The 18,866-nt window shown below is 33.1% G+C and overlaps 1 protein-coding gene across 5 annotated transcripts in view; it reads left to right on the forward strand.

The window, feature by feature from the left end:
• Positions 1-18,866, forward strand: part of Lrriq1 (leucine rich repeats and IQ motif containing 1) — a 149,605-nt gene that overhangs the window by 115,829 nt on the left and 14,910 nt on the right. For 3 of the 5 annotated variants that reach the window (XM_069989392.1, XM_069989370.1, XM_069989380.1), the window contains exons 25-26: positions 7-67; positions 5,425-5,545. In XM_069989392.1, the coding sequence (XP_069845493.1) occupies positions 7-67; positions 5,425-5,545 (182 nt within the window). Of the gene's footprint in view, positions 1-6; positions 68-5,424; positions 5,546-13,951; positions 14,046-18,866 lie in introns of all 5 variants that reach the window. The other 2 variants (XM_069989389.1, XM_069989399.1) reach the window with 2 other exon arrangements.

Here is an 18,866-nt window from a genome sequence, read left to right on the forward strand (position 1 = left end):
GTGTAGCGATCACTTCTTGCCTGAGTTAGATCCAGATGTACTAAATGGTAGAAGAGTTCAACTTGTGGTAAGAAATATGTTTAAAGCTATTGAAAAATGTTGTAGGCATCAGTGCTCAATAACTAGCTCTTTAAAATACACCCATATTAGTTTGAACCATGGAAATATCACAACTCTATCTTTATTGGGTAATTTAACAAATATCATGCATTAAAATCATAATACCATGTCTTCACTTATACTAGAACTTTACAATTTAAAATTGTGCTTAAAACATTAATTTTATTTGACATGTAAAACTAATAGTGTACTACCATTTTTAAATGATGTCAGTCTGGATGGGAAGTTGTTTAAGGATTGTTTTTATAAGTTTTGAGAGAAGAATATGTAGACTATAATTTCAGAAAACAGCCCCATATCCTCCCAAATTGTCAAATCAAAAAAAAATATTTATATTAAGAAGTAAATTTGAGATCACCATTCTAAGAAATATAAGATGTCAGGAGCCTCACAGAAAGTATTTTGCAAGGTGTTAAAAAATAAAAGTACAATTTTCCCCATTTATTCCAAGAAAGTGGGCTTGGGTATTTTCCCAGCTGGGACCAGATCCTAACTAAAGGAGAAAAATGAACACAAATGACTGCAATTTCTGCTGGTTTAAGATGCTTAAGGATATACGAATATCCATGATAAAAGGATAAATGTTATGTCCATTCTGGGGTTTGAACTCAGAGTCCCTGAGCTATTTCATTCAAGGGTGGAACTTTACCACTTGAGAAACAGCTCCAGTTCCAACTCTTGGTGGTGAATAGGAGTTGAGTCTCACATTCTATCCTGCCCAAACTAGCTTCAAACCTCAATTCTCAGATCTCAGTCTCCTGAGTAGCAAGGAAAGATTATAGATGTGAGCCAGTGGCTTGAGCAAAAAGACAACATTTTCATGGAATAAAAATGATCAAAGTGCACAAAGCTGGATCTGCCAATGAAGAAAGTGTAAATTCTAGAAATAAAAATTATCATTTAAATGTAAACTATATACAAGAGTTAGTGGCCTACAGAAGAACTACAAGTCGATTTTCAGCTGACTTCATATCAGAAACAATTTAAAGACAATGAAGTTCTTAACCACAAAGATAAATATGAATACCATTAAAATACTGTTTACTAAAGCACAATAAAGAGAAAAGAATATGATATTCAGGAAGCTAAACCATTTCAAATGATTATGGAAACAGATTATCATTTTTATTGCATTTCAAAATATATCAGAATATAAGTCAAGGATACAGACAGTTGTACTCTGGTTGAACTAAATGTATTTACCCAAACGCATCAGTCTCATTTCAGGTTATTCAGAAAATATCTTCTGAGATTTTGACACTTGAACATTTTACAGTAAGCTTCTTTTGTTTTGTTTTGTTTTGCTTTGCTTTGTTTTTGTTTTTTTTTTGACAGTCATGATGGTGCTTGAATTCAGGGCCTGGGCACTGTCCTTGAGCTTTTTCACGCAAGGCTAGCACTCTATCAACAAGCCACAGTGCCACTTCCAGTTTTCTGGTGGTTAATCGAGGTTTTTCTGCTTGGTCTGACTGATCTCAGCCTCCCAAGTAGCTAGAATTACAAGTATGAGCCATTGGTGAGGGGCTAAGCCTCTAATTTCTAAGTAGAAGTTTACTCTAAAATAATATGCTATTAGGAATAGATTTGAGAACATATAAAACAATAGCTATCATAATATTGTTAACATTGTCAAGTTCTGTACATGATACATAAACATATTTCTGTGCTTTCATGTGATAGAGTGTTCAGTAGAATTTCTTGCAACAACTTCACCACAAACAAATGAGCAATTGATTGCAATAGTTACAATGTCTATGAGATCGCTAGATTAAAAAAAAATCATCATCTTCATTATAAACTTTTCTTTTTTCTCATTACTTGTGGTTGAACTGGAAGTCTTAAGCTTGCCAGGCAGGGGTAGGAGAAATAAAGGAAGAAAGGGGAGGAAGAGAGAGAGAGGGAAAGTGGGAGGGAAAAGAGGGGAATGGGAAGGAAGAAGAAGGGAAAGGAAGTGAGGAAAGGAAGGAAGGAAGAGAGGGAGGGAGGGAGGGAAGGAGAAAGGAATGAAACCAAATGTCATATTGTGTATTTGGCAGACAGTTTTTCTTGTCAGTAATATCATACAATATGATATAAAAACTATTTACCATCTTTTACATTATACTTGATGTTATATGTAACGTATAGATGATTTAAAATGGAAAAGAGGATTGTGTGCTATATAAGAAGATACTATGTGATTTTGCAAAAGGGACTTTAATATCCTCGGTGTCCACAGAGTCACTAGAGTCCAATGATACAAAGGAACAATGGTTCATTTTTGTATGATTATGTCTGTCAACTTTTAAGCAGTGTGGCAAGTACTTGAGAGAAACAAATTACAGCAAGAAAGATTTATTTCATCTCATTGTTTCAAAGACTTCATTCCGAGGTCATTTGGTCCAGTGTTCCTGGGCTTGTGATGATTGCAAAGGAAAGCTGTGAACCTGATATATGGTAGTCAGGAAACACAGAGAAAGAAGTGGCCCAGGAAAACCATTCAGCCCCCAAATACATGCCCTGAATGGAACACTTCATCCAACTAGTCTCTCCAAAACTTTCCACCACTCTAATAATGCCATCAATCGTGAATCTGTCTGTGGATTAATCTGTTGATTTGGTATGTACCTTCATTATCCAAGCACTTCTAAAGACTAGATCTACCAGCTGGGGAGCAGCCATTCAACACATGGGCCATTTGGTTGGACGACACTTCATATTCCACCCATCACCATGATATAGAAGACAAGATAATATTTTCTTTATCAATTAACCACATGAGAGGAATGATGCTACCTTGAAAGCTAATATTTTCAGAAATAGAATATGAATGTGATGCTGTATGGCTATACCAGATGAACTGATAGACATAGAATTCATCCATTTATAAAATGTCGAATGTATGTTATGATCTAAAGTTGATAGGGTCCCAGAAGCCCCATGGGTTGTAGCCTTGGCTACCAAAGGATAGGCTCTGAGGAACTGATTGGATACTGAGGACTGTGACCTTGCCAATGGATCAACCCCTTAATAGATCCCTCATACTGGGAAATCTGGTGAAGTGGTGGAGATAAAGAAATGGTGCCTAGTTGGAGCAAGTGAACCAATAGAAGTATGCTCTGGAAATACGTAATTATCATCCTATTTGAGGAAGGAAGGATGGGCTTTCTATTTTCTAAGTGTAGTGATATTATGCCATCAGTTTGGAGTGAATGAATCTCATTCCTTGAATTCTAAAGACTATAATTATACTTTCCTTAATGAGCATAGGATTTCCTATGTAGTTAAGTATTGTGCATATTACTTGTCTAGTTTCATGTAAATTGAAGCATTGCTTTAATCTTGTCTTTATTTTTAATGTCTTAACATTGAAAGAACCATTCTGATGGGAATATATTTAATATTTTGGCAATTCACATAAACTTAGGAAGAATCTGTTAGGTTTTTTATAAAAATCACCTGTAAACTGGAAGCCAATTTTTATCTTATTTTAAACAGTTCTCTAATAGTGTATTTTGACAGTACACTTATAGCATTTGGTAAATTCCATTTTAAAAAATATCATTATGACTAGACACTAGTGGCTTATGCCTATAATCCTAGCTAATCAGGAAGTTGAGATCTGGGGATCACTGTCAGAAGCCAGCCTAGGCAGGAAAATCCATGAAACCCTTACATCTAATTAACCAACCCAAAAGCCTGAAGTGGAGCTATGGTTCAGGTGGTAAAGCACTAGCTTTGAGCACAAAAACTCAAATACAGTACTCAGACCCTGAGTTCAAGCCCTAGGACCACACACACATACACACACACACACACACACACACACACACACACACACACGTGCGCGCGCATTTTTTAAAGTTTCTCTCTGAATTCATTGATAACAACACTTATTTAAAAATGATAAATAGCCAAGCATCAAGCCTATAATCCTAGCCACTTAACATGAAGGACTTTACTTTCGTGTTAGCCAAGGCAGAAAACCCTAAGGCTCTATCTCTTTTTCACTATCCAAATGCCAGATTGCAGGTCTGGTTCAAGTGGTAGAGTACCTGCTCTAAGCATAAACGCAGAGTAGTAGCATAAGATACTCAGTTCAAACCTCAGAACAGGCAACAAAGTATAAATAAGTATGAACTGATACAATTCATATTATAATTAGCTTAATATGGCCATTTCACTGTGTATTCATAGTTCAAATACTCTATATGTTCAGAATGAATCTATTTTTCACTCATTAAAATAATAAATAATTGTGGTGAAAACAAATTAATTTATCCATTCCTTTGTAGGAGAGTAGGGAGGAGGTGGGAAGAGAAATGTAAAGAATAAATATCTGAATTTCAAATAGGTTACCTTTTAGGCTCTGGGTCCTTGAGTCTTTGTAGCTCATCACATGGACATAGCTTTGTAACCACAGTGGTAGCTTGTGTCTTTCCTTTGCTGTATTTAAATTTTATTCACATCAAACATTTAGGGAAATGTTTTTTCACAGGATTTCAAGCATGCTGTGGTTTGGGTTAAATCCCAATCACTTAGAAGCAGCATTGCTTTCCATAATGACATTTTCTCCCACTTGAGAACTGAACTCTGATAAATCCTCACATAATAATATTAGACATTCTGTAAAACAAGATTATTTTGTAGGTAAGAAGTGATTTTTTTGACTTTTGTGCTCTGTCTACGATAATGATGAAAGCACAGACATAATTTCAGATGAAATAAATTATTTAATCCATGTCGTAAACAATATATCTTAAATTTCTAAGCATTTAACATTATTTCCAAATTAGACCTCCAGTATAATATTTTTAGACTGACAATGGTTATAAGGAAAAGGTGGCGATCATCTGTCACTTTAGAGTATACAAATGTGGAATAAAATGCATTTCAAGGTATTTTGTTAATAAGACTAATACTAACAAGTGGTAAATATAAATATGACAGAAAATCTAGTCTGACATTTCTAACATTCAATGAAGAATTAAATAATATACTCAGTAAGTAAGTGATGCTAAGCTGTTTAAAGTTTCACCAGCTGCTTTTAAGATTGATTTTCATCAAAATTACAGTACTAAAATGTTTTCTTTTGTTGTATGGACTCAAATAGCAAACCTCAATTTTAAAATCGGCTCTTATTTGCAAAAAATGCTTTGACATAGTGCATTTGTTCTGCCTGGGCAGCAGTAAAGGATTGTGGTATCATTTTGAAGAAGGTTGTTTGACAGAGCCTGTTTGTTTATTTGGGGGTAATGTGAGCTGCATTCAGAAAATGCCATATTTTGTTTCATGATTGTATACATTCTCTCCCATTGCTCCCAGGCAAGACTTGTAAGCAGAGAAGACATGGATTTAGACTTTTTTTCCATGACCAGTGGAAGTGCTTTGTCTGTGAAAAGAGAGAAAAAAAGTCAGGCACACAAACACTCAGCGGGATCTTCAAGTAAGTTGTGGTTTCCTTCAGAATTAATTTAGAAATCACAAATGAATTGATGAACCTCAATGCTAGCAGACATTCTTTTGCAGATAGGGGGTAGGATACCAACCACCAGCCCTGCCCCAAAATGTGGATTCAGCTTCTCAAAGCTATTTTTTTCTCTTTCTTTAATTGTCTTCTTCTTTGATATGAGAAAATTAAATTATTTCTAAAATTAACAGCATTAGTTTTTATTTAATTATATTCTGCGATTCAATGTTCCTCCCTTGCCCCCCTCCCCCCACCTCACCCTGTGGATCATATTGAATTCTTTGATCATTTGTTTCTAAAAGAATATTTAAGTTAAGTTTTTAAAGTTGAGTTTAGATATTAAGCTAGCATTGTTTGGCTTTTTTGTCATTAAGGATGTTGGGGGTAAATTTGTCTTTCAAGGAAAAAATATCAAAATCTTGTAGAACTTTTGGTAGTGTGATATCACATTGAGAAATCATGATTTTAAAAGCTACTTGCATTGGAAAGATGACAGCTTCATTCTGTTTCTCCATGGTGACTTCATTTTCATAAACCTGCCACATACATCTACTACTTTAAGGAGAGAAAAGTTTTCTTTTGTGTGTGGATAGACATACACACACACACACACACACACACACACACACACACACACACACACATGCTTCTATGAAATTTCATTACAAATTATAAACTAAATATAAACATTTAAAATGCATCTTTCAGCAATTTATGGGAATTAAATCACATTTTCTTCAAAATTTCATTTCGTTTCCACTCTAGAATTTTGAAATATCTCCCAGTAACTTACTGCACATTAGTGTAAGAAGTGTCTAAATATATTTCGTTGAATCTCTCAATTATAATGACATTCAAAGTCAGCACATGGACACTTCTTATCATCATTTACTTACTGTTGAAAAATATTCAATTCACTGACATTATAGTTACACTGTACAAAATCAATTTTTTGATTGAATATGAAAAGTTTAGTAATATAAGATGCTTTCCATACAATTCACAGAGCACTAGGGTTATGTTATAGTACAAGCATTTATATCCATTGTTATGTGCAACTCTGCTATGATTAATTTAGTTGGCTCTTTAGATACTAATTTTAATCGATCTATCTTAAATACTTCTTAGGCTTTAAAAATCTTGATATACTTGAGGTTTTACTTACTTGATTATAGAATACAATTAATTTTAAGTTTACTTAACTACATAAATTTATGTTTAGTATAATTTTTGGAATATTGATATAATGGTTTATTATATACACTTCACTTCCAAGTCTTTCCATTTCCTAACATTTTCCCAGCATATATTCCATGCCATTAGCAATTAATTTGTATTAGCCATACTAATAAATAATGTTATCTGTTTTATGTATTGCATGTGATAAACACATTAGTCACTTTGAAGAATTTTAGGTAAAAATTAACAAGCCAGAAACAAAAAATAAAAGACTGTCTTTTGATCAGTCAAAAGACAAGGGCTTGCTTAGCATGCACAAGGCCCCCAACACCACAAAACAAGTGAATGAAAAGTCTCTGTGAAGTTGAGTTTTCAACATAAGTAGCTCAATAAATCAACAACTATCTGGTAAAAGACACGTTTTATTTTCTACTTAAATGACACTGAATCATGTAGTTTAAAGTGTATGAGATCATTAGAAAGAGTTCGTTTCACCGGATGCCGGTGGTTCCAGGCCTGTAATCCTAGCGACTCTGGAGGCTGAGATAGGAGTTTCGCGGTTCAAAATTCCAGGCTGGAAAGTCGTGAAACTTATATCCAATTAACCACCAGACAACCGAAAGTGGTGCTGTGGCTTAAGTAGTAGAGCATTCTCCTTGAGCTGAAGAGCTCAGGGACAGCGCAGTGCCCCAGCCTTAGAGTTCAAGCTCCACAACCACAAAAACAACAACAAAAAACAAAAACAAAACAAAACACAAAACAAAAAACACAAAAAGAAAACAAGCTCATTTCTAGTTAATTCTCTAAGAAACTAAAATGCCATTCTCACTATATGTAATTTCAATTAGTCATCACTAAGTAACTTCATTGCAAATACCACTGATCTCTAAAATTTTACTGTGACAATTTAAGACAAACCACTTTAGAAAAATAGTTTTTCTTATATAACAACATGATTATGCATAAAATACTACTACATTATGGTAGTCACTTACATAGCATTATATAATGGTAAAGAGTATGAGCTGACATGAATCATGACTCATTACTTTAAAAAAGAAATGATTATATATATATATATATATATATATATATATATATATATATATATATATACATACCTTGGCTGGCATTTGTGGCTCACAAGTACAATATCAGCTTCTGAGATCTGGAGGATCTGGCAGGAGATTTTGCTAGATTCCATCTGTACAAGCAAGAGTTGGATGGAGGCATGGCTCCAAATGACAGAGCAACTGGGTAGGGAATAAGTGGCCATGAATTCAAACCCATGTACTGAGAAAATGGATACATACATTGTAAAGTTGTTGTTTGATTCAAATGTAGATCAGCTGAGTAAAAAGCATGCCAGCTAACTGGTTCAACTTGTAAGAAACCTTCCCTCTAAAATACTGGGCTTATCCTATAAGTGTATAGAAATCTTTTAACCTTCAAAGGTTTGAGATCCTAGACTCCCATGGCTGTAGGCCAACCACTTACAGCTTTGAAATTTTGAAAGCTTTTTCCTCTAGTTTCTCTCTCTCAAAACTTGTCACCTTGTTAAAGCTAAAATATTTCTTTTTGCTTCACAAGCCAAAACTAGAGACTAGTTTATGAGATACAGCTGTAAAATTCCTTGTGAGCCTTTGAACTTTTCTAGATATTTCTCTTTAAATGTTCCTATAATATTGTAACATGTATTCTTTATAATCAGATAAAGTCAAATTTAAAATCCCAGTTCCACCATCACATATTGGTTTTATGACCTTGTGTAAATTATTTAACCTCTAGGGATGAGTTTATTATCTCCACAAAAAAATGGGAATGATAATAATGTTTATCTCATAGATATTAGTGAGGAGGAAATGAGTAAAAATATAAGTATAGAGAGTCTGTGATACATTATCTAGAATATTGTAACTTTAAATACTAATACATGTTGTTTTCATTTTTGTTGTATGTTTTATGTTCCTGAGGCATATTTTAAAACAATCACAAACAGAATTGCCTTCCTTTTCTCTGTGTCAATAAAACAAGAACCAACATATTTTTAGAGCACCAACCATCTATCTTTCCATAGAGAATTTCCTAAAGTTGATGTCTTTTTCCTTTTAGTTCTCGCTAACTCCAATATAAGCCGGTCTTTTTTTTTTTTTTGAGATTTTTTTTTTATTGTAAAAATACCGTATAGAGGAGTTACAATTACATGGGCAAGATAATGAGTACATTTCTTATCAATCATTGTTGCCTCCTCCTTTGTTTCCCCTTCCCATCCCTTCCCATCTTTTTCTAACATATCACATGGTTTACAAAGCAATGGAAAAAGGTTTTATTCCTATCAATAATTAAGTGAAATTTCCTCATTTATGTAATATTTAAGAAAAAGAGTTTATATTACTAAATGATTTTTGCATTCATAATTACTTTCCCACTTAATAACTCAAAGTATGAGTTTTGCAGGAGAAATTAATAACTTTACAAATCATATTGATCTTTTGAGTTTATGATTGTTTTTAGCAGTTAATCTAGACATAGATCAAGAATTTAACAAATCTGCCTTCCACACACACACATTAGGAAAGAAATGTAACTAGAATCTTTTGTCTTTCATTCCAAATCCAGTAATACATTGCCTTTTTTCTTCTAATCATAATTTAGTAAAACATGATGTTTTATCATTAATTCACTAAAGAGATAGTTATTGAAAGCTCATTGCTCATTTGTACAATTAAGATTTAAGTAAAAAAGAAGTAAAAAATGGTACCTGATAAAATGTGGATATATATTTGTGAGACATTGGGCAATTTGTCTTGACCAAAGGTTCCACCTACTGAAGTAATGTAAAATAAAGTTGGAATGACTAGTTATAGTTAATAGTTAATATATAGTTAATAGTTGTAGTTAATAACTACAAAGCTACCTAGTAATTTCCTAATAATAATTAGTAAGTAGCAAAGATGTCTAAAAATGACTACATGATTTAAACACTTTAAGATCAGTTAAAGTAAAGAAATCTGAATCTGTTTTGACATGATACACTGCCTCTCATATATTACCAGAATAATTTTCAGTGTTATCAAAAGTACAAAATTTTATCAGGTGTTGTACCCAATATTTTATACACATTGAGAAACATAGTGGTAATTAAAACAAAAGTAGATTTTTAAAAAATGTCTGCTGGGTTCCTTTGAAGTATAAGAGAATATTCGAGTAATATAAACTCAAAATTTCAAAGCAATAATTATCTGTACACTGAATCTTCTTGTATGTCTAGCTATGCTTACTTATATATGCATAGATACCTAAATATCCACTTTTGTTCTTACCACTTTTGTTCAATAATTTCAGAATTAAATATCATTATATGTGTCTTCAGTTATTATAAGAAACACACATCTCATGACTATATCCCTAGCTACTTGGGAGGTAGAGATCATGAAGGTCATGACTCAAAGCCAGCCCAGGCACAAAGTTTATGAAGCCTCATATCAAACAGTAGAAATGCTAGGCCTGGTGTCTCTGTTTGCCATTACAGCTATATGGGAAGCATGAATAGGAGGATTATTGTCAAGGGTGGCCTGAATATTTTGTTATCTCCTATTAAAAGCAAAGCGAGCTGGAGACATAGCTTAGGTGGCACAGTCTGATAGGTGCAAAGCCCTGAGCTTAAAGCCAATCACCACATGTTTTGAAACATCATACATGATAATAGGAAGCAATTGTATGTCTAAAGTGTGCTACAAATCATTAGGGGAAAAAAAGATTTGTATGTTCTCAACACATCCCAAACCACTTCATTAAGAGAATCTAGATGAGTATATAAACCACTACTCTGCACTCCTAAGTCATGTACTCATATGATTTTGTTTTCTAATAGACATTGTATTCTGTAACACAAGTAAAACCATTTCTATTAACTCTCTATGGACTTCCTTCCAAACTGTGTATATGATATTTAGACTGATAAATGGTTGCAGATGTTAAAGTAAGACTGTCATACATTAGAAATAACACACTTATGATGAAATTCAGTAACATTTTCCAGGAGATCAGGGAATTTAATATATGTATGTATATATAGTACATATATATATACACGTGTATAATATGAAAAAGGGGGGAGAGAGGAAGGAAGGAAAGAAGGAAGAAAGGAAGGAAGGAAGGAAGGAAGACAGACAGACAAGGAAGGAGGAGGGAAGAAAGGAGAGGAGAAAAAAAGGAAGGGAAGGGAAATAAAGGAAAGGAAAAGGAAAGAAGGAAGGATAACATCATCCTTTAGATGGATTAAAGAGAAAAGACAGAGTATCTTGATATTATTTTACTCCCTAATGGAAGGCAGGGTGTGCTAGAGGGCTAGAAAATTTGACATATATTCAATAATAAGTTTCATAATTTATAAGAGTATTTGATGTCCCAAATCCTTGTATTTACAAGCATTAAAAAGTATGATCTATCCAAACATAAGAATTTCATTCTAAGTAAGTTTTTCAAACAACACAGACATGAGATACAAGTTTGCATATATCCAAGCTATGCAAATCAATCCTGGCATTTGCTTCCAAAATATCCTATATTTATTCAAGTGCTTTATGATTGCAATATATACACTAACAATTTGTACATGTGTATTGTTAATTATGTGTACATATAAAAATAACTTCAGTCAAATGCATTCATTTTTTTCTTCTTTAGAAAGATTTACAGCTGGATGTATATTAAGTTCTAAAATGTGTCTGAATGAAACAGAAAAAAAACATATATCTTCATAGCAAGTAAAATGCCCTCAGCAACCCCCCCCCACACACACACAAACACTCAGAATGGAATTGTCAAACAGTATTCATATTGTTCCATCATTACTAATTTTGGAGTTTTTATTGTTGCTTGTTTTGCCAGTCCTGGTGATTGAATTCTGATATTGGGTGCTATCCTTGAGCTCTTATTTGCTTAAGGCTAGCACTCTACTACTTAGTCACAATACCACTTCTGGCTTTTTCTGTGATTAATCAGAGGTAAGAATTTTCTACCGGGACTTTCCTGCCTGGGTGACTTCGAACTGTGATCCTCATATCTCAGCTTCCTGAGTAGCTAGGATTACAGGTATGAACCACCAGGACCCAGCTAATCGCTAATTTTGTTGATTTTTTAAATGTTACTTCCAGCCCATTAAAGCATGCCCCAATTGAAGAATACTATAAAGTAAGGAATGACTAGCAAAATTTAATATAGATCTCGTGGGAATGCTGACATCCAGAGAAGTAAAATATTACTAATGTGCCAATTTCATTTTTAAGCTCAGTGAAACTATAAACACAGTAAAAATATATAGGGCTGGGAAGGTGGCTCAGTGGTAGAGCACTTGCCTTGCATGCTCGAGGCCCTGGGTTCGATTCCTCAGCCCCACATAAGAAAAAAGCCGGAAGTGGCGCTGTGGCTCAAGTGGTAGAATGCTAGCCTTGAGCTGAAGAGCTGAGGGACAGCTCCCAGGCCCAGAGTTCAGGCCCCACAACCAGACCCCCCCCCCAAAAAAAAGAACACATATATATAATATTTACAAACTGGGCACGCTAACACATCATATGTATTTCCCTCTGCACCAGCTTGTCTGTGATGTTTGTTAAACCAGTTGCAACTCCTATGTAAATTTAGGAGATCAAAAGCAATTTGGCTTAAATACAGAAAATTGGGAGTAAACTCAATTTAAATGTAAAATCCTTTTCTCATATGCTTTTCTCATATCCTTTTCTCATATGATCTTTGTGAAGTTAAGTATTTAAGTATGCTTTGTCCATTAGGGAAATATTGCAGTAAGAATTGATATGTATATATATGTGTGTGTGTGTGTATGCATATATATATATTTGTATAAATGAGACTCATGAAAACAGAGAGAAGCCATAAAACATGACAGAGATCAAAGAATGCATATAGCTTTCAATTAAATAATTTTACAACTAAAGCTACAATTCTCACATGATAACTTCCCAACTAAAAAAAGTAACAGAAGTGATTGCTTCTGATGTTTCATGAAAATTGTGTTCATAACTACAATTTTTCCTCTTTGTAAGAATATGTCTAAATGACTCTGACTTCAAACATTGTTTAAATGGATTCTAATTACATCAGGGAAGTATAATTAATGTAAGGGAGGAAAATAGAATATTTTCTCTAAATGTTTTCTGGTTGTAGAATCAAAAAATTTTACCATTTGTGAGAAATAGCTGGTATTTTTATAAAATCAAGTTGAATTTTAGAAAGCTAAAAACTGTACACATCTACTGAAATATATTTGTTCAATAGTATTCTACCATACTTAGTAATTGACATGTAAATGTCCCAATGTATGTTCAAAGAAAAAATAAAAATATTTTCTATTGAAAAGGCACTCCACATTTCATATAATGACAATGAAAAATGACTTAAATGTGAATTTCTTAGAAATTGAATATAAATTATAAAGAAATGAGAGAACTAGGTAACACTTATAAATATAAGGTAATTTAATAAATAAGTTATACTGAAAGTAATTATTAAAGTTTATGATATTTTGTGCATATATAGGCTATTGAAATGGGAAAAGGATAATACAATAGATAATTATCCTCTTTAAGTGTCTTAAGTGTCAGGTTTTGACTTTACGGGAATATATGAAACGAAGATGGCTTTGTGTTTTTTTTTTAAATTTCAATCTGATTCACAGTTATATAGAATATTCATTAGAAAACCTAAACTTATTTAAAGAAAAGAATGTGAATTTGTAGCTAATTTTATTATGCTAATGGACCATGAGTCCACAAGCTTTCTCCCTGCTTCCTTTAGGCATATATCATCCTTAAAATATCCCTTATTTTTTTCAAAAAAAAAAAAAACTATTTGAACAACTCTATTTCCTACTGGTCCCTTAAATTCCATAACTTAAATTTACAAATAAATGATTTCCTCTTGAATATTAAAAATGTTTTACACTTTAAGTAAGTATGTTATACTTAATCATTTTCATGCTTATATGCTTTTCAAAGTAGACTAATGCTATATTTTACTTGTACCTGAGCCCTGCGAAAATCCACATTGGTATATAATTCTGATGCAGTATCCTCAATTATCTTAAAGAAAGTGGCACGTAGAATTCTCTATTGTTCAATATCTATTTGCAATGCTCATAGAAGACACTGCTGTTAACATTTCTAATGTGTTTGTTTATGTGAGAGCTAATTCCATTCGACTATTATTCATTGAACAATTGTAGAATTTCTAGCAACAATTTTACAATACACTGAGGGATACACAGAAAGCTAATGAGGTAAGTAATTGAAAGATATGTCTTATTTATTTAATTAGTTGGTTATTTATTTTAATTTTTTGATGTCAGTCTGGGGCTTAAACTCAGGGTTAGGGTGCTTTCTCTGAGCTTTTTTGCTCAAGGCTAATGCTCAACCACTGGAGCCATAGATTCACTTCTGGCTTTTTGGTAGTCAATTGGAAATAAGAGCCTCTTGGACTTGTCTGCCTGGACTGATTTCAGTGAACCTCAGATCTCTCAGTCTTTTAAGAGAGGCTGATTCCAGGAGTGGCTAGGATTACAGGAGTGACCCACTGGTGCCTGGCTTATAAAGGTTTTTTGGAATTTTTAAAATTTTGTTTTGCTTTTTTGGTCAGTTGTGGTGCTTGCCCTCAGGGCCTAGGAGCTGTTCCTGGGCTTTTACTCTCAAAGCTAGCACTCTTACCACTTTAAGCCACAGGGGCACTTCTAGTTGGAGATAAGAGTCTCACAGACTTTCCTGCCCAGGCTGGCTTTGAACTGCGATTTTTGGATCTCAGTCTCCTGGTTAGCTAGGATTACAAGTATGAGCCACCGGTGCCTGGCTTTAGAAAGGCTTTAGATGAAATAATTAGTAGATTAAAAAAATTGTGTTTAAGACTATAAGAGAGAGGAAGAGAGAGGAGAAAGGAGAGAGAGGAAGAGAGAGGAGAAAGGAGAGATACATGAAAGGAAATTTAGAAATATTTTCTCTTCTGTTTTTTTTGGAGGGGGTGGGGCCTTTAAAATTGATACCTTGTATTCATTTTTACTTTTAGAGACCAAGCTTTTATGTAAGACTGTATTAAATAAGTTATTGTTTTCTATAAGAAAATTTCTAGTCATGCAAAGCCGCAAACATTTTTTTTCCTCGCAGAACTGCAAACTGAACACAAAGCTTCAAGTTTGTGGGTCAAGTGCTCTACCATTTTTTTTTTCACTCCAGCTTTTTCATTGTTACTGTGTTAAGAGAGTCTTGATGAGTTTGACTTAGGTGGTATCAAAGATCTCTACCTTCTTTCCTCTCCTCCACCTCCTGAATAGCCAGGATGAGAAGCATGCATGTCTAGGCTCAACATTATGCCAAATTTTAAATGTGTTATTTTTTTTCTTGGCTTAGGGCAAATAATTCATGTCATAATAATATGTCATTGCTCAGTTTTTCTCAGGTTTAAACTAAGAGTTGTGATCTACTTTTTGCAAAATTGTAAGAGCACTGAAAACAACAATGAATGTAAAATGGAAGTCTCCATTTAGACAAACTGGGGTTCCTCCTATCCCTTTGTCATGATATTGTCAGTGAATTTATGTGAGTGAAATGACATTGGCACAGAATTGAAGATTAAATGGATAATAAGAACATATGAGCAGGGGCTGGGAAGTTGGCTCAGTGGTAGAGCGCTTGCCTTGCATGCCTGAGGCCCTGGGTTCGATTCCTCAACACCACATAAGCAAAAAGAAAAAGCCAGAAGTGGCGCTGTGGCTCAAGTGGTAGGGCACTAGCCTTGAGCTAAAGAGCTGAGGGACAGTGCTCAGGCCCAGAGTTCAGGCCCCACAACCGGACCAAAAAAAAAAAAAAAAGAACATATGAGCAATACACAGAGTATTCTTTGAGCAGATTTAATTAATAAAAATTATGGTTTTAACAATAGATTGTGATATATATTCACATAACTATATGGGTATATGTGCATTATATGCATATATGTATATACTACAATATTTTAATTACATGGCACATTTGCAAGAGGCAGCCTATCTTCAAAATCTTCTACAAAAACAATCGCTTAATATTTGCTATGATTATTGTAATTCAAAATACAATTTTAATTCTCCCACATTATAGAAGTCAAAATTAACTTCTATATTTTCCAATAAAAATTAAAACTTCAGCCAGGATCCAGTAAGTCAGCATTCAGTGGCTCATGCCTATAATCCTAGCTACTCAGGGGGCTAATATCTGAGGATCATGGTTCGAAGTCAGCTGGGCCAGGAAAGTTCATGAGATTCTTATTTCCATAAAACTCTTAGCTCCAATTAACTAAAATAATGATAATGATAATAATAATAATAACGACAACCAAAAGTGGAGGTATGACTCAACTGACGGTAGAGGCCTAAGGCTTGAGCAAAATAGCTCAGAAACTGCTCCCAGACTGTGTATTTAAGCCCCAGGACCAGCACCAAAAAAAAAAGTGGAAACTTCAATCCACTGTAAAAATCATATTTTTCTTGAGATTAAAAAACACAAAAGATTGTAGTCAAGACAAATAATAACTGGGTTGCCTCCTCTTTATCTGAAGTATTCAATTTGATAGAATACAGCAGTAAAAAAATGTATGTCAAAATCTTGTTGGATTATTATATTGGCTTTGGTTAACAAAACTTAATCTCTAACAATGTGGAATGTGAACTTTACGACTGTATTATATAATTGTTTAAACTATTAAGTATTATTTTTCTTAGTCTGAAATTATTGGTCAAGGACTTCAAATATATATGTGTATACATACATATATATATCCATTTATATGTATGTATATATGTATATATAACTTTAATAAACAAACCTTAACCATTCTATCCTTAAAATATTCTAGTGATTAAAACTGAACAATATATATTAATTGCAGTCACACTAAGGGCACATTAACATGGCTGGTAGAGTCACGTAATAAATAGTTGTTGATTTAATGTCCTTTAATAAAGTGATACTGTCCATTTCAAAGATCTGAGACATTTTAATGAAACAACCATGATTTTAGACACAGTTAAATACAACAGTTATTAGTAAGTACAGAAAAATGTTTACAGATTTAAAACAGTAGTTAGCTTTAACAACAACTGACATGCAGGGGACAATTTTTTGTCTGTATATATGAGAGAACTAGTTGTACATATGTCAGCTACATTTATTTAAAAAATAAAATTAACATTTATGAGGATAGCATACATGCATGCTCTATTGATAATAGATTAAATCATCATGTTTCTAACTGTAGTGATATTTATTACTTCTTACCCCTTTCCTTCATGACCATTTTCTTTTTAAAATGAAGTGTTTTATTTTGACTTTTTAAAAACTTTTCAGTTATTGTTATTGTTGCTTTCAAACCAATTTCTTACACTAGCTAATGTGGTGCAAAAATAAATGGGTATGGTCAAATGTGAAATGCATTTGTCAAATGAATGAAACTCAAGTGTAATAATATAATAAATCCTCAGGCTAGTCATGTTTATTGTTGCCAAATGTCTCCCTGCTAAGAACTAATAAGCATGAAAAGGGATAATGAAAGTTTCCATGAAAATTTTTTGGGAAGTCTATCCACAAGTCTTCACTATCTGGGAATGTGGAAATAAGTATTTGTTTTATACAAGTTCCATATGAGGATTGCAAAGATGGAATTTAGAGAACAGAGTCACATGGAAAGCAACAACAGTATGACAGTTACTAATATTATTTTGGCTCACAGAAAAAAAAATGACAAGATAGTTCCATTGAAAGAAAGGAATAGAACAGTGCCTGACATATAACAGTAACTAAACAAATACATGATGAATGACTATGGGAATAAAAAAGAATAGTACCAACTAAGACGTTCAAAGACAGCAAGTAACCTTGAAAATTCAATTTGGGTTTTAAACATTTACATTATAAAGAATGTAACAGAATTTCTTTAAAATACATGTTTTTGCTAAAATTTTACTTGGTCAAAATTAACTGACAAGGAACAAAAAGAGAGAATAATTAGAAGTTGAAATGCAATGATTTGTCACAAGTAGGCAATTTAAAATAAATATGCAAATCAAGCTAGGATAAAATACTTTAATTTATGCCATTGTTCCTTCATTACATAATTGTGAACACTTAGTTGTTTGTACAGTGAAATGGGATAGAAACCTGAAAGAGAATCTTTAAAACAAAAATATTGGAAGAATTTGCAACAGACCTTTCCCAAATTGACAAGAAAAAGGGGATGTTTAAGAGGTGACTTTTAGAATTCTTGTTAGAACCAATAGTGTGTATTAGAAAATAAGTGGCCTTGATGCTTTATTGATTATTTATTGTTAAATTTCACTCCTGGAAAACTGAGTTATGCTTGTGATCATTTAGTCAACTGAGGAGTTTAAATACTCAGAAACTGTATATCATCAAGAACTCAGAAAGCCACAATAGTTTCATGTAATTTTCAGCAGAAAGTCACATTAGAGAAGGGCAGCATAGTTTAAAACAAACAACAAAATATATTTTGATTTATGTAACCCAAACAAGTCACAAAAACAATGCTGAAGAGTATTCATTGTACAAACCACAGAATTTATAGGAACAAGATAGTATTTTTAGCAGAAAACTCTTTAAGACATAGTCTAGGTTCTCTTGTCTGTACAAATGGAGCCGCAGGTATATTAACTAATCAGTAGAAGTGTGCTACAAATAATAAAAACTGGGAGAATAATTGCCTCAAGGAGTCTAGATCAAATATAAATGGTAGCTATTATACAAGGTCAAAAAAAGACAAAATACAAGAGTAAAAAATCTGTATAATGTCTAACAAAATGAATTCCCAATTCTATATGGTATGTTTTAGCTTTTATGCTCATTAGGAGTTTTTTTCAAAATAAATGTGCGTCATCAGATATATTATGCATGTTAGGTGTTTTTTTAATAAGCACGGTTGACAATATTAAAATCAAAACTAAATTAAAAATAGACATCTCAATTAACACTGATAACAAATATCGTGAATATTGTAGGATAAAGTAAAACACAACTATTTTTTCTCATTTATTTGCCTCATAAATGCTAAGAAAAATAATTACATT

Source organism: Dipodomys merriami, unplaced genomic scaffold (genome assembly GCF_024711535.1).
Source record: "Dipodomys merriami isolate MVZ:Mamm:240054 unplaced genomic scaffold, mDipMer1.0.p SCAF_10, whole genome shotgun sequence".
In the NCBI taxonomy this organism is placed as follows: Eukaryota; Metazoa; Chordata; class Mammalia; order Rodentia; family Heteromyidae; genus Dipodomys; species Dipodomys merriami.